Below are 25,832 nucleotides of genomic sequence, written 5' to 3' on the forward strand. Positions count from 1 at the left end.
AAGTCCTTGGAGCCACTAGGTTTTTTAAAAAAAGACTGACCCTGTTTTGGCCTCAAAATCTATTTAAAAGCAGTCAGAATTGCTGTTAAAATGCCACATGACTTTGGTTTTATTTTTGCACATGGTGCAGCTGCCAGGGGTGCAAAAACAGTTCTCTTTCCCATACCACCCTGGCCTAGGCACTTCACTCCTGGCTAACTCTGGATTTGGAGTAAACACAGAAGTCTGTCAATAGTTTTAAAATATACTGGGGATAATAAATATTATTTATTTAGAAATGATTGCCCTAAATTTAATGAAACTTACTCCCAAGGAAGCAAGGCTGTTCCAGAATTTTTTAAAAAATTATCTTCTTGAATAGTCATTAGCTGATTATAATACTTAGCTGTTGAACTAAGACTTTCTTCTGGCAGACATATTAGCATTATTTTAAAAATATTTTGATATTCTAGTACTTTATCTCCTTAATTCCATTTCAGCTATTTTATTTATTTTTACTGTATTATCAGACATTCTAATGACTGTGGTTCTTATATTTGTAAATTGCCCTGAGGCCACTGCCAGTTGAGCAGCATAGAAACATCAATCAATCCATCAATCAAAGAAATGAAACATCATGTTTTTTCACATGCACTAGAAAGAAAGTGGCAAGCACAATTTTCCACTGTGACCAAGAACACATCAAATGCATTAAGAGAATTCTTTGAGGCATTAATTCTCAGAGGTGTTTAGAAACTCCTGTTACTAGCAATTTGTGTCTTTTTATTTTAGTAGTAAATATGGTATTTTTATGTTGGAAATTACTGTCTCAGATTATCTTTTCAATTGGAATATTGATAAACATTATCACATGTTGATGTAGCAGAGGAAAAACTAGTGTTTTAATCTCACTCATGCAAACCACAATTTTAAATCAAACTCATTATTCCCACTGTAAGATGCATTAAGTAATATCCCCGTATACAGAAACAAATGTTCTGAAAAAAGAACAAATTGCAGGTTGGGTCAAGTCTTCAGTCATGACCAAGCAGTTCCACTGTTTTCAATGGTTCTACTTTAGGTACGACAGTCTGGATCCAATTTGTTCTGCTACAAAATATTTGAAGAAATAGTATGAAACAGGAAAAAACCTGAAAAATCACCCATACCCATTTATTTCTTTTTAATATGAAAGTTCCAAATATTTAAACTCTCTCAACATTTGTGATTTAAGCTACTAATTTATAGGTAACACCTTTCTTACCTCTGCAGCAATGTTTCCTAATGTGTCAAGCCCCAACTGTCTTAAAGAAATAAAATGACTGTGAGCAGAAAGTAACAAGAAACGAAGACAGGTACGATTAGCTGCCAAGAGCTTAACATTTCCCTCCTCAAAGGAAAGATTTCGTAAAATCACTGCAATTTGGAGAACCCGCTGTCCTTCAATATCATTAATGCCCAATTTGCGTGGTGGATGAAATAAAGACTCCCATATCCAGTCTTCTGAAGCTGTATCTATAAGAGATAAGATATTCATTTTAATGGCCTCTGCTCTAGATACAGCGGATATAGTCTAATATTTATTTGATGTTACTCACCTTGAGATTTGTTTCTGTCAGAAATAAGGTCACGTACTTCATTATCTTCAACAATATCTTTCCAAAACTGCACAAAAATAAATGAATGTTTTAGTATGAAGTTACCTTCAACTAGGTATTTTTTTCTAATAAAAAAGCAAGTATAATATAGCAATGGAACAAAAATGATACCATTGCATCCTTGATAAATACATAATTTCTGTGCATCAAGGGAAAAAACCATGGCAATAAAAATGATATTGTATTTTGGCATAGGTTTACAGGCTTCTGACCCCAAAATGCTTCTTTGCCTTCAACAGCTAAATGCCTATTGAGAAGACCAAAGTGTATGCAGGACAGAACTGTGCACTTTCAGGATTTCACCCTCTTGTGCCTTTCTTTAATATATCTCCTGTTTTCAAGGCCAGATGGTGGCATCCTTAGTTTAATGTGCCTCATCTATCTTCTTTAAAACTTTATGGCCAATGCTATAATATTCTTTAATCTTGTTATATGTTGAGACCATCTGCCCTTTCCCATTTATTCTAAGATGGTTTTGTTTAACACCATATATCTCTTTCTTTTGTTTTAAAAACTGCTTGGTCAAGAAACTTATATTTAAAGGCAGGAAAGCAGCAGCTATACTAATATTAATGTAGAGGAAGAAAACAAAATGTAAAGTATACAACCAAACAACTTTAACAATCTTATTTCTCCAAGCAAAATCTATTTTCTATTAAATGTAAACTACCAGAAATAATACTTCAAAAGTTTATTCATTTTATTTTATTTCATGGATTTATATCCCGGCTTTCTCCCACAATGAGATTCAAGGTGGGTTTACATGCTGTTTACATACTATACTCCTTTAAAAGACATCTATGGCGGGATACAGACCGCCCCTTTGGGGCGGCCTGCACACGCCCCTTTCCCCGATGGATCGGGGCCTCAGCTGCCACAGTGGCAGCCCCAGAGGCCTTGATCCACCACTTTTCCTGGCCTGGGGGAAGCGGCAAAACAGCGCTTCCCCGTGGCCCGGAAAGGGGTGTCCTTGGGGCTTTATGCCCCGACACCCTGACATCGGCGGGGAAAGGGAGAAAGGGGCCGCTCATGCCCTTTCTCTTTGTATCACTGGCACAGCCGTTTAAAGGCTGCATCAGCAATACATGCAACAGAAGGAGCTCCAAAACAGAGCTCCTTCTGGCGCCACTGAAAGGGTGCCAGGACGTCATGTCCGTGCCACGTCGTTTGGCTGCGGCGTGAACATGACATCGTAATGGCGGTGCCCATGTAGACAGGGCGCCGCCATTACAACGCCGTGGTTATGTGCTATGGTTGTGGGGCGCCTGGAAAGGACGTCCCGAGGCAACCCTAGCATGTATCCAGGCCGGCACTTTGCGCCAGTCTGGATAGCACCTATGTATCACTAAATAAGATGGTCTATTTAAAATTAAAGAAAAGGGAAAATCAGGATTTCCCACATAGAGATATTTTTAGAAGCAGTGTTACTAAATGGCATCTTTCAAGCAGTTTAATTTTGTAACTATATTGTAATACTATATACAGCATAGCCTGTATAAATAGATTCTGGAATACAGCCAAGTGTCTTACTTTAAAAAAAGGAAAAGGAAAACACCCACAACATACTCTAGCTATTCTATTTATGCTAACACTAATCTGTGAGATATTCTTGAAAGTATCTTTCTCAGACTCAATTGTTTCAAATGATGAAACTGGTCAGATTCATACACCCATCCATATATAACACGAACACACAGGACTCAGAGTGCCACTCCACTATGGGAGAACCATGTACATTTCTCCACACTTCTGTCAAATCCATCCCCTCCAACTTTGTATTTAAAGAAATACATTTTGGGGACAAACCAGAGAAAGAGAACTAGGCAGGGACCTAGACAAGGACACTACACAAGGAAACGGCATACAAGAGGAGACAAGGCCTCCTACTGGTTGTTATCTACTGCCTACTTGTACAGATTTAACTGATACTATGCTAGCTCTGCCCAGAGCAGACCACAGAGTTCAGTGTCTCCTTGGCATAGACATTCCCATCCAATGCTGGTATAGCCTTCACTCTGCTCCCAGGTAGGCTCTCCAGCTGATGATACTCCATCAGCTGCCAGTGATCTGCCTCCTTACCTAGTTATGCAATGCTTTTCCTGCAGATAGTGGCTGGTGTATTTCTGAAAGGGAGCCTGGATAGGCAGTGTACCTGCACATCCACCTTCAACTAGGAGATGAGCTGAAGGTGCTCATTATGCCAGATTTTGCAAGGTGTCTCCTCACTGGAAATCACAGGTGAGCACAGAACAGGCACCCACTCACTACAATATTTTCACTGGGTTGGGGGGTGAGTCACTAGCTGTAGCAGGAACTCCAGGGAGGCCAGTGTAGCCTGAACAAGAAATGCAGCAGTGGAAGCAGAGGGTATCAAGGGTGGTGATGAAATCGTGAGCATTTGGCAGACTCATGCTGCCACAACGACCCACACTGCTATTTATAATTGGGGAAATAACACTCAATATTCTACCAAAACAAAATATAGTATATTTCAGGAAACCAGTGAACAACTTAAAAATATTTTCACATTTTTTTATTAAAAAGATTTAGAATTTAACTGTGGTCTATAATAATCCAGTCTCTCTATTATCTCTTACTGTCATCCAGATAATGATAGTTTCCTATAACTCTCTCCCTCAGTTATTTTACTTGAAAAAACTCAATGCTTTCCATCCTGTTCCATCCTTAGACATTCCTTTATTGTTTTCCTTAGTATGTGACTACTGCTTAAGACAAAATACACTGATGAAGAATTAATATGGTATTCTCACAAAAATATTTTTGATAAGCTGTTTTTAAAACCATAAAAATTACCTTAACAAAATCTCTATCCGTTTTCTCCTTCCATTCGTCACCAAACACAGTAGAAAATGAACCTAAAGCTACAAGTTAAAAAGCATTTAAGTTACAGTTTTTTTTCCATGAACAGTGCTGATAATATTACAAATAATTTGAAAATATCAGATTTACTATACTGTAGCATTAGTATTGCAATTCATTGGAAATGGCATAGATTTTTTTTATTTGTCCTAAAAAGTGCCTTATTTTGAATGGGTTGAGAAAATCATAGATTACAACAAGGATAGAAGAAGAGAGATTTCTTCTCATAAGGCCCAGTCCACAATTAAAGTAAAATTCAAAGGCTACACACACTGGGCTAACTGAACTGACATTACAGAAATATTTTATTCTCATTGTTTCTGAAAAATAAGAACATATATATGCTATATTTGTACCATATGCCAGAAGAATAAGCAAAAACAAAACAGTAACTTAACCCCAAATTTATTCTAAAGAAACAAACTGAGCTATGAAAATTCAAGTGTTGTGCTCAAAACGTATTATGCAAATAACATTCAAGGTAACTTGCTTACTTGCAATTCTACTTACTTTGATCTCAAACTCATATTTGAATTTTTATTTGAATTTTTCAAGAAAGGGTTTTTTTCTTAGAAGGAGCTAGTGTGACAACTGCAATGAAATTGGGGACGTGATTGTCAGGGGAAAGGATATAACTTTCAAGTTATAAAGGGGGACATATCACAAATATATCCCTCTTTATATAAATGGACACATGAATATTGAGTAGTACCTTTCATCACAGCCTCTGATGTACCTGTATACCTGAAACTTTAAACCTTACTCTTCAAGTTTAAAAATGTGATTTTTAGAAACAGGTCAATATGACCTTTTACATACAACTGAATTAGGCCCAGAACAGATGTGCCCAAAGAAGTGGCTTCTAGCCGCTTTGGAGGCATGGCATCCAAAAGACGCATGCCTCGACGTGGCCCAAAGCCACACTCCGGTCCTCTGGAATGGAGCAAAAAGAAATTGTGATAATCTGGCTCCTGGTGGAACCGGTTGGGTCCTGCTGCCATGGCCTGATTTGGGAGTGAGCCTTCTGGCTGCTGCAGTCCCAATCAACTTGCGGCCAGAGGGGACTGCTTTTTCTCTCCCATCTGCTCCAGCCCTGAGACGCTTATTTTAACCAAAGTAAGGAGCTGTATGGAATTCCTAACCTAAAATTTGGTCTCTGGAATATACTGTAGTACTATATACAGCATAGCATGTATAAAAAGATTCTTAAATAATACATTTTTTCGAAATACATTTTTAGGCAAGTGTGAAAAACCATATCCTCTGGAACACACTTTAGACATGTGACAAAACTAGGTTTTTCCTCCTGAAAGAAAAGGTAATGCTAACAACCATTCTGAAGCAGAGATTTCTCTACATATTAGACCAACATTATGCAGAATATGCTTAGTTTTGCCCTCCCCAAGTATACAATTTCAGATATCATCCTCATACAAAGAATTTAACCAAAAATTTAGTCACCCAGTGCCAACAAGCTGTATTACTACATAAAATCACTAGCTCAGTTTTGAAGACTACAGAGACATATTTCTTCAGCATGATTCTCACTCACCCTGATCATAAAATTAATGTCACTAATTTGTTAAATCCCAAATTTCACAAAGCTAGTCAATATTTTGGAACATACCTTTGTCTACACTGAATGGTGGCAACGCAACGCATACTTTATATATAGGAACTACAGCAAATACTAAAAATATTCAAATTACTATGAAACTTAAAGAAGCATAAAAGTTAAAAAAAATAAGTCTTTACATATAGCAGGATTCTGAAAAAACAATGAGGTTTCTTATTTCCTAACTGAACAATGATGGACAAAAGTACTACACTAAATACAGATAAGGTTACTGTGATCACATAATCCTGTTAATTTCATAGTTTAACGTTATAAACCAAATTATCAGTTAGGTGCAATGCTAGAAAGGGACACCCCTCCAAGGAAAGATAAAGTTTGCAGGGATATTTAGATGCACCTGACTACTTATACTCATCTTCTCTTGTGTGCCTTCTTCTCATAAATGCAGTAACTATTTGCATAAGTTATTCTAGAAAGGAAGGAAAATGCCATGCTGGGAATTATTAGAAAAGAGATTGAAAAGAAAACCCACTCTAAATTAATACTCTTAGGGGCTGTGCAGACGGCCCCAAAGGGGAGGCCTCCAGCCGTCTCTTTTACAACCAGATTGGGACCGCGACAACCACACACCACGGCCCCAATGTGGCCTTTGCAGGGTGCAATAGGTGCAGTGCCACTGCTTTACAGTGCTCCTTCAGGGCTGTATCATGCGGATGGAGCGCCAGAGGAGCGCCATGATGCTGCGCGCTATGTGGAGCGGCAAGTGGCATCACGCTGCCCTGGAGGCAGAATTGGGGTTTGCGTCATGTGGACGCTATGCCCTGATTCTGCCCCCAAGCTGGCCTTTAAGGCTGGTCTGCACAGGGCCTTATTTAAAATAGATCATATAGGCCCAGTCCAGATAGGCCGAAAAGGACGCCCTCGTCAAGTGCAAGGGGCGGCGTTTCTAGATACCCCTCGCATATGACGAGGGCATCAAAATGGCGGTGACCTGTACTGACGGGCACCGCCATTATGATGTGCTGGCATGTCATGCCGTCATTACGATGTTGTGAGTGTGCCATTGGTGCACTGCGACATCATAATGGCGTCGGAAGAAGAACCCGCTTTTTGCGGGTTCTTTCTGGTCTGCAGGGAAGCCCCGTGGTCTGGAGGCTGCAGCTTCCCCACGTACCAAAACTAGGTGCCGGGAGACCGTCCTTTTTGGACGGTCAGTCCCGCGCCATAGTTACACCTAGAACAGTAAGTGTGCTTTTTATAACCTTTATACAGGGGGAAAGGTCAATAAAAGGACAACAAAGATTATTTATCTGCTCTATTAGGAAAAGTTTGACTGTTTGGGACTATTTATGTTGGGGGAGGAAAGGTGCTAAAGAGACAGAACTGGTAAAATTTTACCTATCATAGAGAGATGGGGTACAGAGAATATTTTCTCCTTTTTGCTGAAGCTAACTGACCGTGGATTAAAAACAGATAACAGATAATATTAATACAGGTTGAGTATCCCTTATCTGAAATGCATAGGATAGAAGTGTTCTGTATTTCAAATTTTGGAATATCTCTATTTGCATATAGATAATACACAATATACTGCACAGTTAGTGTAGCATGTACTGTATTTGTGATACTGAAGAGAGACATGTAGCTGGCGAGAGACTGGAAATCTGTGAAATGGCAAGAATCCAAGTGTAATGCTCGACATGAATCCATGGTCCCACCATTTCACAAAACATCACATCTCTCTCCAGTCTCATGTCTCATTCGTTTGCTGCTTGTGTCATGTATAAGATGTGAGGCTGGAGAGAGATGGGGGATCTGAGAGATTAATGGAACACCACCACCTTCACCTAAAAGGCAGAAGCAGTAGTTGGCAGCAAAAAGTTTTGGTTTTTGAAGGTTTTAACATTTCTGGAGTTGCAGTGCTCAATCTGTATATAGAATCTACTACAAGAAGATGGGGTGATGGTCAGTACTACAACAGTGTAATCCTTTGCATATTTACTCAAAAAACAATATAGTTCAATACAGCTTAAACCCAGAATTAGACGCAGGTTTGCAGTCTAAATGGTTTTAAAATAAGAAGGCCATATTTATGGAGGATAGATCTGTTAATGGAATAAATTTTATACCATACTGCCCAAATTAAGACATAGTCTTCCTCTGAATGCTTGTTGCTAAGAGGAAAATGTTAGGGGAAGACTGTTGTTTTCATGCTATATTTTAACCTTCCCAGAAGCGTCTTTATGGTGCAAAGAGAATACTGGACTAGATAAATGACTGATCTGATGCAGCAGGAATAGTCAGGGCATGCAGGAACTAATGAAAAGAAAACAAGAGAGCTCTACAATATATAGCAGTACAATTACTCTTTAAAGAGTTATTCAAATTATTAACTTACTGTCATCAAACACCCCGGCATTAGCAAGTAATAAAGTGATGATTTTGGGATCCTTTTCAAGCTGCATAACATGCTTGCTTTCATTTGACAGAAGAGTGCATACATTAATAGCAAAGTCCACTTCATTTGGGAGTCCAGATAACAGAGAGAGCACCAATTTATTATAGTCATTTGGCGAATTAAAGTCCATAGATAGCCCATAACTTTGTCGAAGAAAATCTATGTGTAAAGGCAAAAGTACACAGTTAGGTTAGCTATGCACCTATCATCTCTTGGGGCATCCCTCCCCCAGGTCTCTACAAGAAATGCAACTATTATTAACTATTTTTTCAAAATTTACCTGACACGCTGTGCTGCTGGTAATTATAGGAAGATGGAATTGCACCTATAGGAAGTTGTGGCTTTGGATTGCCTGGTTGTACCTCATCATCATCCTCGCCAAAGTGATGCACTTTCTCGTACTTTTCTAGGTAACTGAAATAAAGAGCAAGGATTTTTCACTATGAATAATATCATACTGTATGGTTATAATGCTGAAGAAATAGTAAAATTGCTGCAATTTAAAAGCTTATTGAGACAAATTTTAATTCAGTACTTCTAGTTAGCTACATTCAATTAACATGGGCTTCTGGAGCAGTAGATTTGGTTTGAAAGCACAGAAATATTTTTTAAAAAACAAATTTTAAAATAGTACATTCCATAATTACATTAAGTATTATTATATTGCCCTGAAAATAATTCTAATTTTAAAACTTCTTCAACTCCCCACACCTACAATGCTTTAGAGTAATTTTATCAGATATACCTATATATCTATGGTTGGGGGCAAAGATTGACTACATCTTTTACAAATTTGATACCCATATGATAGCCATAATTCAGGTGCTGCCATTAAAGGGCAAAATAACTGTTCACAAACTTGAACATAATCTTCAGGCTTCCCTTCCCATGATGTCCCCATATTGGCAGAAATCAATGTTTGATCTCATTACATACAGTTAAAATCAAACATCTAGAAGCAAGACTAAAATCAGTACCCTAGTTTTAATGCAAACTATTTCCAAAGTTCACACAACACAATGGGTTGGCACAAAACTAAGGTTCAGTTCATACAATCATTGTTTGGTAGCTCAAGAACACAAAACAAAGTTGCACACTTCATTCACCTTCTTGTGCACTGATTCCTTCATCCATTTTTGTTTTCCCACTAATCACAGTTTGCCATGATATCCAACTACAGAAGTGCTTATATACAGTAACTCCATTTGAAATCATAGATTGAACACTGTCAATCATTATTGGCTTATAATGTTTAGACAGCACAACAACTAAAGGTTAAAGAAAAGTAATAAACGACCCAAGAAGTTACTATGTGAGGGGGAAGGGAGAAGACAATGGGCAAAAGGAACACATTTACCATCCTTCAAATTGTAACAATATAGAACAGTGTAACTCAAAGTGGTGGTCCATGGACCAGTAGAAGCCCACAAGGCATCAGCTGCCAGTGCCTGGAGAGTTTCCAGAAAAGAAAAAAACAGCTGTACTCAGTGGGCTCAAATATGGTACCAGCCACAGTCACACTGGGGGTGGGTGGGGGAAATCACTAGTCCCATACATCAGATACATTAAGAAGCACTGGTTCTAAGGATCAGGACAAAATGACTACATGGATTGTAATCATCCTTCCTGTGATTAACAAAGAAAACAAAAACCTTTTCTATATTAAGGGAAAAGCCTTTTCCGTGGCTGCCCCTAGACTCTGGAACTCTCTGCCCAGGGAGACCCGAATGGCTCCTTCTTTGATGGCCTTCTGCCAACAGGCAAAAACTTTCCTCTTCAGACAGGCATTCAAAACAGAATGCTTAAAAGAACGGCCTGAGGTACTATATTGTTTTAATGCATTTTATGCATTTTTATCTTTTTAAGGAATTTGATATTTTAGCATTGAATTTGTTTTAATTATTGTAGTAATTTAATCCTATTATAGGCCCGATTTATACAGGCCACTGCAGCAGCGCCCCGTCACATGCTAGGAGTTGGCCGGAGACGCACCGTCTATACTGGCCTTACCCCTAGCATGTGATGGGGGCATCAAAATGATGGCGCCCTGTACACACGGGCGCCACCATTTTGACACAATGGACGCTTAGCATCCGCACGTCCCGGCGCCTTTGTGATGCTGCAAGTGTGCCATTGGCGCATTGCGGTGCCACAAAGGCACCACAAGAAGAACCCGCTTTTTGCTGGTTCTTTTTGTCCCGTGACGGAGCCACACGGTTTGTCCGCTGCGGCTCCCTTGCAGAGCAAACCAGGGCGGCGGGAGAGCACCCTTTTTGGGCAGTCTGTATCCCGCCTTAATGTACTATTTTTGTATGTTTTTAACTGTATGGTGTTTTTTTTAATGTTGTAAGCCACCCTGAGTCCCAGTCCTGGGAGAAGAGGAGGATATAAATAAATATAATAATAATAAATAATAATAATTAGATTGAAATTCTATATCCTATTACTGAGGAGTGAGCCACATAGGACTTACATATAATTAAAATATTTGGCATGTGTAACTGAAGCGAGGTCTGCTTGTTGTAAACAGACTGATTTGTCAGCTGCAACACTAAGCTGCTAAAAAGGACTCCTCACTACCACTACAACCTCACAAAGGCTTAAAATGCAATTGCTTGTCCCAAAGATTAGACCCACTGAATCAGCTGCTGAATGGTAAGTCAATTCTTGTGCAAATCCAATTCATTCAATGGGTCTACTTTGGTTCCTCGATGGCAACAAATTCTCCCCACCAACCTTCAGCATGCTTATAACGAACATCAGAACAATTCAAATGAAGTTTTACTATTACTACTACTACACTACTACAACACACAGACCCCATAAACACTGTGCCCTACAAATGCTACAACAGTATAAAATCAATAGAGCTCCATAAAGCATAATACAATGGAGGGCACCCACATGAGGGAAGATAAACTTTACCAGGGCTTGGAGGTCATGGTGGCCCAGCAGAGGCTGTAATCCACATTACTATTTGGGGGAGGAAAAAGAAGATTGAGGCATGATCTACAGATCTGTTTAGAGAAGGGCTCGGGGCTGGGGCTGGGGCTGGGGCCAGGCAACCCGGCAGTTCAGAATGTTGCTTGAGATTGCTCTAACAAAAGAGATCTACTATTGAGATTGAGATTGCTAGAGCAATCTCAAGCAACATTGTATTAATGACCAAAAAATTACAAAACTGTTAACAAACTTTTAAATAGTTAGTAGACTCTTGAACTGAGTGCTATTAAACAAAAAATAGCAAAGCTGAACATTTCTCAGAAATGTGGAATATATAACAATAATTTCATAACTAAACATTTTCATGTCTTATGAGAGTCTGTCCATAGGATGAGGCATTGTGATGTCAATGTCAGAAGTGGGTGAATATTACAAGTCTTTATTCCCTCCTCCCTAGCTCTTGGGGTATGCTACAATGAAAGCACCTGCTCTTAAGTGTAGTTTTATTGCCATCCATTTTTCACCCACCAAAACATACGTAAACAAAATTTCATCAGACTAAGCTGACAAACTGCCTTCATAAACTGGGTGCTACTAACAGAGCAGATCCTGCTATAATATAATCCTCTTAATCTCAAAAGGTGGAAGTACTCTCTCACTTCTCCCATTTCTTAAAGCACAAAGAGAAACACAAAGTGAAATGTAGTTACCATAGGCCAAGTTGTTGAGGATATTAAAGTTCATATTCACCTTTTAAAATTAGGAAGTAGAGCATTGCCGTTACTCGCTCTTTCCAACTAGATTTTCAAACACATTACTCATTTTACTTTGATCTAACAGAATTTTCTAAACAATGTTAAAAGGTGTGCTATAGTAGCCTAATTTTATATTATGGTGACTACTGGTTATTGCTGTCAAAGTTTCTGACAATTACAGTGAGATCAGCTCTTACAAACTTGTTAGACACAGTAAGGTATAATTTTCACATTTCTACTGGAAATGTACCACTTTCTTTCTTGAGCCAAAAAGGTTGTATAAGAGTGCACTAGCACCTCAATAATGTGTGGAAGTACAGGAAAGTGCAAAATGGCTACAGTGACAAGCTGGACATTTTTCCCAGCTTCAGGCTCAAAAGAGGGTGGCATTTTTCTCTATCAAAAACACTCCATTAGTGTTTAGACATAACATGTTACAAGTGTCAGTGCTGCCTCGGAGATATTATTTTTTTCACTAATGGGAGCACAGAGATACTATTTTTGTGAAGCAATGTAACAACAGGTAACATTAGAATCAATTTAAGGGGGGTTCATTTGGGGACTCTTGTTTTCTCCTTAAAACTAAGCTTTCCTCTCAGGGGGATTATAGTTTGACCACATCACACTGGGCATCTTGGGACCCAGGATGTCTCAGTACTGCAGCACAATTGCAACATCCCTACCATTTACCCCAGGTCATTCTTTGCACCTGAAAACTGCAGTGGAATAGAGCCACTCTTTCCCCATGGTTTGGAGCTGGAGGGGGCATTATGTTTAACTTTGCATTGAGCGCTCAAATGCAGCAGAAATTATGGGGAAACTGCCTAGCCCCAGAAGAAGACCCTAGCAATGACATGTTTGGGCTGCCTACTAAAAAACATATTTATGTGCCTCAAAGGGTACCAATGTGCCCCACAGAGAAGAAGTTGACAAGACAGGAATACATATGTTGCTCCAAATTTCAACACTATAACTGTGGTTAAGGGTAATTTGTTTATACATTCAGACATTATATATACAAATGGAGTAACTTAACGGGAGCACATTGATTCAGTATTCAAAGATTTAAGGATTGCTTTCTTAAAGTGCTAAATAAGATCAAATAATAAAGAAAGTCTGTATTATAACATAATAAAGAATTCTATAGAACACTTTCATTTTTTCTCCTTCTTAAAAGCAATATAAAGGATATGTATTTAATATTCAGACATAACACTCCTAAATGAACCCTGCTTATAAAACAAAACTAGATTAGATTACAGTGGAAACTGGCATTAAAGAAACTGTATTTTGCTGTCTCTACATTAGACACATGGACCTATAACTCTTGGAGATTTATTTTTGCATTAATATCTAAGTTGATTTTTAATTTTTTAAACAACTATATTAATATTTTCTTATATGAAGGATTGTCAACAAATTAAAAATATTAGTTTATTATTTGGACTCTTAACTAATTAATTTTAAATACATTTTCATGTTTCAAAAACTCACATACACCTTTGAAATAAATAATTTAAAAATTAAAAAATTAAGATTCCTTTCATTTATTAAACTGCTAGTTAACATTTTGCTATGAGAACATACAATTTTTAATATTTTATTTTCATTCCTTATTACAATAAAGCAGAACCAAATATTCTCTGAAACAATGAAGTGTTTCCCCCCACTAAAAGCCCACTAATCAGAATTGGCTTGCATCAATTAACACTTTATTTAGTTGATTAACCTAGATATGACATGTCAAGTGTTATGTTAAGTATGATACAAACAATTCTAAAACCAGAAGGTAGGATGGCTTTTACAATTAATAAGTAATAAGCATTGTCTAACATTCAGATAGCACAACACAGTATCAATATTTTTGAGACTTTTATATTTTATACTGTACATGGTTACAGTGATTTGGTTTTATTGCCTTTCTAATGGCCCTGGAAGCAAATGAGAAGCAAATACAGAAAAGAGTAGCAGAAGTAGATGTAACTTTTAAAAAGACACGTATTTATTGACAAGAAAAGTGAGAATACTAGAAATTGTCAGTTATACTACTGAAAAGGCATGGAAAATACACAGTTGTCTCTGGCTATCCACAGGGGCTCTGTTCTGGAGCCCCCCCCCCATGCGTGAGCATGCACACTCGCCCATTGAAAAAGCCAGGGCTTGCAGTCCACAGAAGGTCAGATCCACAGATGGCAAGTCCACAGTTGGTGCGGGCACACTGTGAATATAAAAAAGCTGACTAAAATGAATCCTTAGAGGTGATATTTGTTTTACTACAGATAAACTTTGATGACTATTGAAACAGTCTGTATAACTCCTTATGAAGACTAAGTTTATTCTAAAATTCTGAATGGGTTGCTTGTAGACATAAAGGAAAATAACAAAACTGAACAATTATATTATGGGCTTCTGTGGAAAACTCAGCCTGCTACTAAACATGGAAATGAAAAGGACATTTGAACTATCTCAAGAAAGAATATTCTTTGGACAATTCTGTGTAATATAGAAATTTACCCCTCAGGTTGCACAAAAATAAATTGTAATACTCTGACATAAATATTTAATTATCTCTTCTTGAAAGAGAAATAATTCATAGAAGGTATAGTTTATTATATGCTATCCTGTTAAGCCAGGACAGTCTACTTGCACCTACACTCATCCCTCCATATTTGTGACTTTGATATTTGCGGATTTAATTATTCACTGATTTTATTGATTTGTTCTCTCTAAAAAATATCTAGGTCCTCCAGTGCAACTATATGGTCAACATTAACTAAAAGTTGCATTGAAAGGCCTAGAGATTCCTAGAGAGAATACTCCGCTAGGCATTTGTAGTTCCTCCAGTGCAGTTCTATGGTCAGTGTCTGATGGACATTGACCACAGAGTTGCACTGGAGGACCTAAAGATTCCTAGAGAGGTGTCCTCTCAGGTAAAAAAAAAATTGTGTTTTTGTTATTTGTGGTTTTTCCATATTCATGGGGGTCTTGTGCTCCTAACCTTAGTGAATATGGAGGGACAAGTGTATAAGCAATGAAGACATAAAAGTTACACATCACCAAACCTTAGGGGTTTTTTTTGGTTATAAATGTAATTATTTCAATTTAGAACATACATAACTGTATGGCAATGTGGCATTAAGTGACATCCCACTCACTCTGTATTACCTCTAAAGTGACCGCCTACAGTACCACAAAAGACTCTGTAAAACCAAAGAAGGAAAGACTCTTTGAGAAGCATAGAACACTGCAGACTCTAGAATTTTGGTAAGATAGACGTTTCTCTTATTTAAAGAAACTTCCATTACTATGTGTCCTAATTTATGGAAAAAAGCTTTTCTATACATCTAACATGTTAATTAACGGAAAGGCTAAAACATCCTGTGTCCAGAACCTAGTCAATTTTCATTCCTGATAACAGGAGTGCAATAAAGACTAAAAAATATGCACAAAGGAGGCCTTTAGATTGAAATGTACACTAGCAGTACTGTTTTCTGTCCAATGCAAGCATAACAAATCAAAATAATACTGCACCTACTTAATGTAATGTTTTAAAGTATAGCAGCCAAAAGAAATATACAGCAATATTACTAGGCTGAATGCTGAGATGGAGAAATATCTTGGCTTAAACTAATATTGTTGGGGGGAGTGTTGCATTTAGCATATGGAAGAGCAGAAGTAGCTACTATAAAATTAATCACAGAGTTGTCTTCACTATGCTTTCAACACTGTTTTGCTTGCAATACTCAGATTTAGTACTACAGTCGGCCCTTCTTATACACGGATTTTTTTATACATGGATTTAAGCATACACGGTTTGAAAATGTTCCAAAAAAGAATAAATTTACCATGATTTTCCATTTTTTATAAGGGACACCATTTTGCTATGTCATTATATTTAATGGGACTTGAGCATACACGGATTTTGTTATACACGGGGGATCTTGGAACCAAACCCCAGCGTATAACAAGGGTCTACTGTACCACCAAATCTCTTGGGGAACCAAAATTGGGCTGCTATTTGAAAGAAAATTCTGATGGAAATTTTAGCAGAGTTCCAGCAGTCAAACTGTTTGAATCAATATGAATACAACCTAAGATTCAACCTAAGAACATTAGAATTTTTTACTTATAGTATGAACTACAGGACTGAAACTACATAGTTCTAGAAATCAGCAATTGGCAGCCAGTGGACTGTGCCATCTGGTGTTACTATTGCCAGTCCCAGAGAGAAAAGAACAATATAGATCAGCAGCGTTTGTGAAGTAAGGGGTGGTGACAAATGCCGAGATCCCTTCCCTGTCTCACCACCAACTGTCATAATTAGGTTTCAGATTAGATAGTAGGGTAATGAATTACAAATAGCAGGTTACTAGTAAATAATCCCCCTTCCCAATAAAAAAGACACACAAGACAATACTGCTATAGTACTATTATTCCATTTTGCCATTATGGCTGCGTCCAGTGCATTCTGGGATTTGTAGTTTAAGAAGCTTTCTGCTTAAGAATTCAAAATACACTTCTCTAAACTGCAAATCTCAAGTTTCCAAAGGAGGCAGCTGTGGCAGTAAAAACTGGAATCATAATGCTATAACAACATAGCACATTATTGTCCTTACATCATGTCTGTAATGTAACAAGGGATAATGTCATGTCTTTCATAGTGAAACTGTAATTTCACGTAAGATAAGATTGTGTTCTTAACTACTGCAATCACAGGGGTGGGATTTGTTGTTTCCCAAAAATGGAGAGGTGTCAAGGCAACACTTTTGCAAAGCTTCTTAATATTCATAAGTATTGCTCAATAACAGCCTTAAAAGTTTATTTTTGAAGAAACAAACAGCGTTTTAAAACCCTGATGATCTTTCTTGTAGAAGGAGAACTGCTGATATATGAGGTATTCATTGTTCTGAGGAAGAAGTATATATTTTTAAAGCACATTTTACGAGTAATTTTTCTTGTTTAAATCTCAGCACTGTTTTTGAATATTTTTACTGGAGGGGTGGTGTGTCTGTGTATACTGTTATTCTGGGTTCTTGGTAATCTCTTATTAATCCTACAGTTTTTCTTAACTCCTATTTTGTGTATCTGCCTGTTTATATTTAATGTTCTCTTAGGTGATGTAGGTGTGTTTTGTACCACGGGTCAGCATCGTGCAACATTCAAATAATTTTTATAAGAAACTAAATGTAACTATTCTGTAACCTAAACATGTAACCTAAACATTTATCAAAGCAAAAAGCAAAGCAAAGCAAAACAAAATAAACCCACATCTTGACAGGAACAGTGCCTGTAAATACAACTAAAATAATGAATTTTAAATGTGGATTATTTTAATATGTATGTCTTCTCTGTACTTTTAATTATTATGTGTTTTAACTAATGTTGTGTATTTGCTGGTCTATTGTTGTTCCCCACTTCAATCCATATGGAGGTGGGAAAGAAATAATAAGAAGAATAAGATGGAATAGAGTACTATTGTCTGTTTTACAACAGAGATTGGGGATTTTCCTTACATGGGGGAGAGGGTCCGGAACTGATCCCCCATATAATGGAAGGCCCCAAAGTATATGAATTTGCCTGAACCCATTTCCACAATGACAAGGAAATGGCTGGAGTCTGTAAATGTTAAGCAGTAACCAAATTTTCACAGGTCTAAATACTCTAAAGGCATCAGATTCCATCTCATCTTGGGAGCTATGTAGGGTCATCTCTGGTTGGTACTTGGATGGGATACCACCAATGAATAACCAGATGTATTTGAGAGGAAGGAACTGGGGAAACCATCTGAGTATTCCTTGCCTAAGAAAACCCTATGAAATCCATGTGGTCACCTTAAGTCAACAGCTGACTTGAAGAAACATACACAATCAAAATTTTAGTTCTGTGAACTAAGTGTTGAAGATAATATTCCACAAAGAAGAATAATGAAAGTATCTGTAGTTGCCTTTTTAAAAAAAGTCTGCATATGACAGAACAGATATAAAAAAATAATTCCTAGATCAGTTCTGCTTTACCCAGTTTAAAGGAATATGCCTGTTTTTGCAGAAAGAGATACAAACCAAATTTGTGTAAAGAAACCAAATTAATTTTACAAAATAAAATGTAAGTAATGTTACTTTAGTTTTTGTTTACCTCCTTATTTATAGCATTAAAAATCCTCAGCATTTCTTCAGTCCTCATCAGTGAGAAAAAGTAAAAAACACATTAACTGCTTAGAAAAGGCTGCTCTCTACTGGAAAACTTGCAAAACTGCTACACATCTACTCTGCAAGAGTATAGTTTTAAAAAATATGACCAAAGGGGGGAAGGAAGGATTAAATACAAAATTCAAAGTAAATTATTTTTGCAATGAACATGATTCCCTTAACACAGATGTCAAAAACAGAAATGTGTTTCTTTGAATTACATATGTACATGAATGCCATATTTTTGGCTTCTTTTCTTCACCTAAATAAATTAGCCAGATGTGGTAACAGAGAGGTGAATCTTTACTACCTTCCAACTCTATGATTCTGTGAAACCATTTGTGTTCCCTAACCACCATTTAATATTACTTCCTGTCTAGGAAAGTAAAGATATATATGTAGGCTTAGAGGGGGGAAACCCATAAACAAGCACAGTGATTCTCAGGTTTGAGACCCACAATGTTGTCAAATTTCAATTCCCCCCAACTCCACACACCATTAACAACAGTGACCAATTCTAGGAGTACTTGTAGTACATCAGTCCTTAGAATCAGTGTTTGGGATTTTAATTTTTTTCACTTAAATGATAAATTTTAGACTATTGACAGTTTTTTCATTAGATATGGACTATGTCTGACTAATTGGTAGCTAGGGCTACAGCTTTGTACAGAACTATTTTCCAGTCTGGAAGCTTCTACATATTCTACATAATCCCATAATATTTGACTGCTGGCCATGCTGGCTACTGTTTATAATTGTTGTGCTCAATACACAGAGGGTACCAGATTGCGGAGAATGCTTTACCAACAAATCTCTCGTTTTCTAAATCATTGTTTTAAAGCTTTAGTGGTTTTGATGTTAATTGTTTTAACAACTGTTTTAATTGGAATTTTGTAACTGTGCTGGCCAAATGGCCGTAATAAAGTTGTTATTATTATTATTATTATTATTATTATTAACAACTGTTTGAATTAATTGCATTACTTTTTTATATTTTGTAGTACTAGCATTTTTATATGTACGTTATTTTAATTTAATGTAATCCCCTGGAGTCCTGTGCAAGGAAAAGCATCATATGAATAAAATACATCAGGCTTCACTGCCCTCATGTTGTCTCTGAAACACCTGAAATGCAAGCCAGCAGGCAAAGCAATAGGTGCAATTTCCGACAGTTTCAACAATATATGGCACTCTTGGATTTGAGGAACACATATAGGTGCTCTTTAGGAGCAAAATTCAAATTCTAAAATGAAAGATAACAAAAGATTAAAGAGCCTACATAGTTCTATTATTTGAATTTGTAAGTTGCCCTGAGATCTTTTGCTATGGGATGGAGTATAAATATTTTAACAGCAACAACAACATCTACACCTAAGTGAGGTTGCAATGAAATTTAACAGGAAATGTATTGCTAAAGAATGCATGAGCACATTCACAATATTATGAATGTTTAAAATAATAATAAAAAAACCTTTTAATTTGGTTGTGTTGTTGCTATGAGCTTTCACATTATTTTTGACTTATGGTGCGTCAAAGGAGACCCTATCATGGAATTCTTGCCTTCCTGAGGCTGAGGGAGTGTGATTTCCACAAGGTCACCCAGTGAGTTTCTGTGGCCAAGCAGGGATTTGAACCCAGCTCACCCAGGAGTCCTAGTCCAATACTTAAACCACTACACCATGCTGACTCTCTCTGATTTTACTACATTTTTACATCACCACTGTTTACTGGTAAGCATTAGAACTTATGTATGTATGATATATATAGGAATTATTATGCCAAGGATAAGGTAATACATTTCACCCAAATTCAGTTTTCAGTCCCCAACAGAGTAGACCCACAGAATAATGGGAATTTGGCAGGACAATACATATATAAATTTCTATGGGAAAAGCACTTGGCTGTAGGCATTTACATTTATATAACAGCCAAAAACTTCATCGGGGGATTGGTGGTTGCAGCAAGGCGCTGCTGTTATCCTTCACCATATTACGCAAACACAGGCTTTGGGATCTGACGTTTTTAATTTGTTGCCTGTTTTATTCAACCCTCTCCTGTATTGTTATGTATTATTTATATGTATTATGCTATTACTTCTTAGATTGTACGCCATGGGCAGGTTTACTCTTATCTATTTTATTGTTTGTATGTACAGCACTGTGCAACTCTACAGCGCTATATGAATAAAGCATAATAATAATAATAATAATAATAATAATAATAATAATAATATAATCTCTGTAGTGCCTTCATGTCAACTTCAGACTTGGGCTTAAATCCCCTCATGAGAAGGCTGCAATACTTCAGAAGCCCACCACCTCTGATTTCCTCTGGATTCCTAGTGGCAATGATCTGATTCCTCAGGTGGTCCATCGCCTCCTCAAAGTCCCTATACATGCTCTCCCCCGTGACAGTTGGATGCAAGTTTGCAGACATGGGATTTTATGAACACTCTCCAAAAAGCAACAGTATTATCTGGAAGGAGTCTACACTGAACTCAAACTGCCTTCGGAGAGTCTACAAATTTGAATTCCACATTCTTCCCGCAACAACAACAACAACAACAATACTGTAGAGCCTCGCACCCGCCAACGTCTTTCTTGTCTAACCCAATGGAGCCCAACAATTGCCCACCTCACAAGCCCGAGCCCATGCCTAGTGGCCAGTCTTGCAGCCACCTCCACTGCTGCCCTGAGACTTCTTGGCCAGGCTGTGGAAGTAAGCAAGCAAGAACTTATCTATAAAATCGTACGTAGGCTCAAGTTTTAATATAAAATGACAGACTACTTGAGCATCAGCATTTTTGGTATCTGCAGGAGGTCATGGAACCAAAAGCTACAGTACCAAGAATTAGTTAAGCAATCTGTAGAGCACTAGAGATGTTTCTTTACATAACTAATCTCATTATTTTGTGAAGGATGTCACATATGGACTGTCTAAATCAGGGATAGGCAACCTTTTTGAGCCGGGGGCCGGGTTGGTGTCCCCCAGACAACCGGGGGGGGGGGGGGAGCAAAAAATAAATAATTAAATGATATAGGACAACATTTTCAAATGTAGGACACATTTTTTTAAAAATGGAGGGCATGCGAAAAAATTTCATGATTTTTTAAAAATGTTAATATAAATGCATGTTTCTTAGGCATGATCAAAATGGAGGACATTTGGGCATTATTCCTAGACAGATGGCAGAAATGGACTTCCCTTTCTGGCCAACCCCCCTCCCCCCATTCCAAACAGCACATTTGGGCATTGAACATGGCTTTACTTAAGATGGCCTCTTGCATATTTCAGAGGCTTATTGCATAACCAAACTCTTTGGGTTTCACACTGAACATGGGTTCACATGGCTATGCATATTGAACATGTCAAGGTGGTTTCACAGTTCTTGCACCAAGAGTACTTCTCAGAAGTGTGTACTTGGTCAAGGGACTTTGGTTTTTCTTCAATGCGCATGAGTTTGTAAAAATCACAGCAATTTACATTGGCCTTGCCTCAGAGGCTTTCTGATATCAATATCACCATTAAAGAACCAAAAACACACAGAAAAGGCACTTTGGAAAGTCACACTCTCTTGGCTTCAGAAACGGTGCGTGCATGCCTCTCAAGCTGACTCATATCATCATCATCATCATCATCACCACCACCACCACACTATCACTATCAAAACAAGGGAGACTTGTTAGCATTAAAAGCACCCAAAATAAAAATTTAAAAAACCTTGAGGCCTCTGGCCACTCACCACCTCTTCCTTCTTCCTCCTCTTCCTCCTCCTCCTTCTGCTCCCCCCTCCTCCTCTTCCTCCTCCCCCTCCTCCTCTTCCTTCTCCTCCTCCCCCCTCTTCCATGCGCTGCGAGGCAGAGGAGGCAGAGGTGGGTGGCGCGGGCCCGCGCGGGGAGGCAGGGAAGGCGGTGCGGGGCTTCCCCCTTTGCCTCCTCTGCCCCAGGCCCCGCGGCCCTCCTCTTCCTCCTCCTTGCGGTGGAGGAGGAGGGCAGCGTGGTCAAGTGGCCCAGGAGGAGGAGGAGGAGGCGGCGGCAGTGGCGGCAGGACCAGGCTGGGGCTGGTCCTGCTGCCTCCACGGGCCGCATCCAGCCCGCGGGCCGGGGGTTGCCGACCCCTGGTCTAAATATAAAGATTTAAACATTACACTGTCAGTTCTAAGTAATCATGAAAGTTTCAAGAGGAATACAAACTTAACATTATTCACGTCCTGTTTCTTTAGAAATATCTCCCCTGTCAATGCTCATTGGTATGAATTAAGTACTGATAATGCACTTTTGGAATATTATTGAATTTTAACTCAATATTTGTCAATTGCTAAAGTACAGTGTATTTATATGCACTACAATCTCCTCTTCAACCAAAACCTTGCACCCTTCAACCAAAACTCGCAGAAGAAAAGGGGTAGCTGTGTTGGCCATAAAGCAAATCTAATCACATCAAAAATCCACCCAACAGTGATACCTTTATTGGGCCAACCAAAATATACAATATACATGTTGCAAGCTTTTGAAGCTCCACTTGCTTCTTCATCAGGCAAAGTGTTAAAAACCATGGAGGAGAAAAAAAAGGAAAGATGTTAGTCATTTTTCTGTTTTTGTTCTTAGTTCAGATGGTATGGAGGGGTATCTCATGCAGGCTGGCACCTCTTCCTTCTAGCCATGTGGCTGTGGAAGATTCTCAAAGTCCAGAAAATTTAACATCCATTTGCAACACAAAAAGATACTTCCTTTGCAAATCTGGCAGAAGGAGTGTGGTGGGTAGATTGAACTGCAGCTGAAACCATATGCAATTCCTACTGTCCACATGATTTCTCCAAGACATGTTTCCAATAGCCTTCCCTGTATAACCTCTCTTTTTTCGTCCTTACTGTCTGTTGCAGCCTGAAAAAGCACCCTTGATAATTTGGAATCAGTGTTTTAATTATTTATTCTGCCTTTTATCATCCTCAGATTAGTGAAAATACATTATTTCCAAACAACAACTATAAGGTTCTGACCTAGACATTGACAAATAGACTAAGAAATACTCCCATAAGAAAACATGGAGAGCACTGTTATTCGATGAACTAAAAAAATAAGTACATGAGCTAACAGTTATTTCTAATGCTCCCAAAATCTTCATAAACCAAACCATCTGTACTAGTTACCCTAACCAATTTCTTTCTAGCTACAAATCCTAGTGTATATGAGAATTTGTTAGCTCTCTGGTGACTCACCCTGCCTTAGTGACCTTTCAATCCTAATTCTGAAAGGATTTCAGATTTACAACAAGATTAATAGGAATTAGTACATTTTATGGATAAAAATATTTTTAGAATGCACTGAGCGGAGTGTTGTCAATATTGTCAGACTACCCCACAAAAGTCAGTCGGTTAAAATTTGAAAAATATGGAATCAAAGATGTGCCAGTTATTAAAATATTCTAAAAGTAATGGCCTATATTCAAATAAAAACTAGTTCCATTAGTGCAAAGGGAGTGTCATTAATGCAAAGGGGAGCCTTGCTGCCACTCCTGGCACCTTTAAGAGAAGTTGTTCCTAATGGCTGTCAATATGCCCATAATGAAATATAATATAATATGAGAGGCTGCAGCTGGAGAGAAGGATTGGTTGAAATTGGAGATTCCCCAACTCTGATATGAAGTATACTCACGTGTTTGGCTCTCTGAATACAAACCAAAGGTTTTATGCCTTTTATCCCAAACATGCAGTTGCTCCATATAACACAAAGCAGGCAGCGATGACATGCTACATATATTATGTTCCTAAAAGGGGGTCAGTGGGATGTGCAGTGCCTTCTAGATATACACAACACAAATGTTGCATAAACTGTAAGTATGTCTTCTTGATGGGAGAAAAGCAGGATAATGAATAAATAAATTAAATATGATAAAATGGAAAGAAATAACTTGTTACAAACGTGCATTATGTGCATAATACAATAGAAAGACGGAGCTCTCCTTATATACCTTAAGTATCCTAAAAAATGAGGGAGAGAACATTTCCTTGGCAGCCAGAAATACAGTATTTTCACGCTTACAGAATATAAACTATATCTACCAGCAATCAGATCCAATAGTCAATAAATTAATTGAAGAAGCATATATTTGCTTGGCTATTCCAATACTAATCACAGGAAAAAAGGTCTGATACAGAGCACTGTCTATCTTCTGTATTCAAGGTGTACATTACAATTGTCTTAAATCCAAATTACACTGCAGAAATAATCCAGTTTTACACTGCTTTAACTGCCCTGGCTCAATGCCAGGGAATTCTGGGAACTGTGTAGTTTTGTGAGACATTTAACTTTCTCTGTCAGAGAGCTTCGGTGCCACAATAAACTACAATTCCTCAGATTCCTTAGCACTGAACCAGGAGGGCAGTGAAAGTAGTTTCAAACTGGATTATTTCTGCAGTTTGTTTTGGACCTTACTCTTACAATTGTCTGGATTGTAAGAACTGTGACTGATCCACCTGCAGAGCAGGGCGTCTTGTTTCTTCCCCCCAGAAAAAATGATCCAGATTGCTGAGATACTTAAAGAACTATGTTAGATATGGCATAATGGCCACACTTGGAGAAGGGACATTTTCTACAAACCATGTTTACATCTTTGCATACATGCTAGACACCTTGGAACAACAACAACAACAAACATATTATTTTATATGGACATAGGTCACACCGCTGCCATTCCACAGAACAGAAAGCCTACAATATAATATAGAATTGTGTTCTCCTTATAACTCTTTGATACTCGTGCTCTATATTGTAGTATAGTACCAGGAATCAGTGTTTGTTCTTACTATCAATGATCAGAAATTTGCATCAGAAATTGCAATAAATAAATGCCGACTTTCATTTTCCCAAAGTAAAAATTTGGTCATAAACTCACGTTATACAATTACATTTTATTTCACCATCATGCTTCTTTCCCACTATCTGTCTACAGTATGCAAAGTCTCCCCAGGCAGTACAACTGCCACACTTCTGCCACAGTTTTGCCTACTGACATCAGGAAGACAGCCTAGCAAGCTTGTGTATTTTCTTCCTATTCTGAAATTATTCCCATTGCAATTACTTTACTTACATCTAAAATGATCAAATGACTACACTAGGTCATATCATAACTCTTTGTGTGGAACCACTTCTTTAGTATAGAAGAGACACCCATTTTAAACATTACAACTGCCTTTGGGAAGGATTTAATGTGTACATACATTAGATAAATACATCAAGAAGTCATAAGAGTCAGTAATGGGCTGGATGAGGGAAAACCGACTCAAATTGAATCCAGAGAAAACGGAGGTACTAGTGATAGGTTCCCCTGGTCCAGGAATGGCGGTGGTTCCACCTGTCCTGAACGGGGTCACGCTCCCTGTGAAGGACTCCGTGCGCA

At 38.0% G+C, this 25,832-nt stretch overlaps 1 protein-coding gene across 5 annotated transcripts in view; it reads right to left on the reverse strand.

Annotated features, from left to right (window-relative positions):
• The window catches only part of ARID2 (AT-rich interaction domain 2), a 131,879-nt gene that overhangs the window by 42,815 nt on the left and 63,232 nt on the right, over window positions 1-25,832 (reverse strand). For all 5 annotated transcript variants that reach the window (XM_089524255.1, XM_089524251.1, XM_089524253.1 and 2 more), the window contains 5 exons: window positions 8,832-8,965; window positions 8,492-8,710; window positions 4,452-4,519; window positions 1,578-1,644; window positions 1,244-1,494 (listed from right to left, as the gene is read on the reverse strand). In XM_089524255.1, coding sequence (XP_089380381.1) covers window positions 1,244-1,494; window positions 1,578-1,644; window positions 4,452-4,519; window positions 8,492-8,681 — 576 coding nt within the window. In that variant the 5' untranslated portion in view covers window positions 8,682-8,710; window positions 8,832-8,965. The remainder of the gene's footprint in view (window positions 1-1,243; window positions 1,495-1,577; window positions 1,645-4,451; window positions 4,520-8,491; window positions 8,711-8,831; window positions 8,966-25,832) is intronic.

Source organism: Sceloporus occidentalis, unplaced genomic scaffold (assembly GCF_023333645.1).
Source record: "Sceloporus occidentalis isolate IW3139 unplaced genomic scaffold, rSceOcc1.0.p SCAF_5, whole genome shotgun sequence".
Taxonomy (NCBI): Eukaryota; Metazoa; Chordata; class Lepidosauria; order Squamata; family Phrynosomatidae; genus Sceloporus; species Sceloporus occidentalis.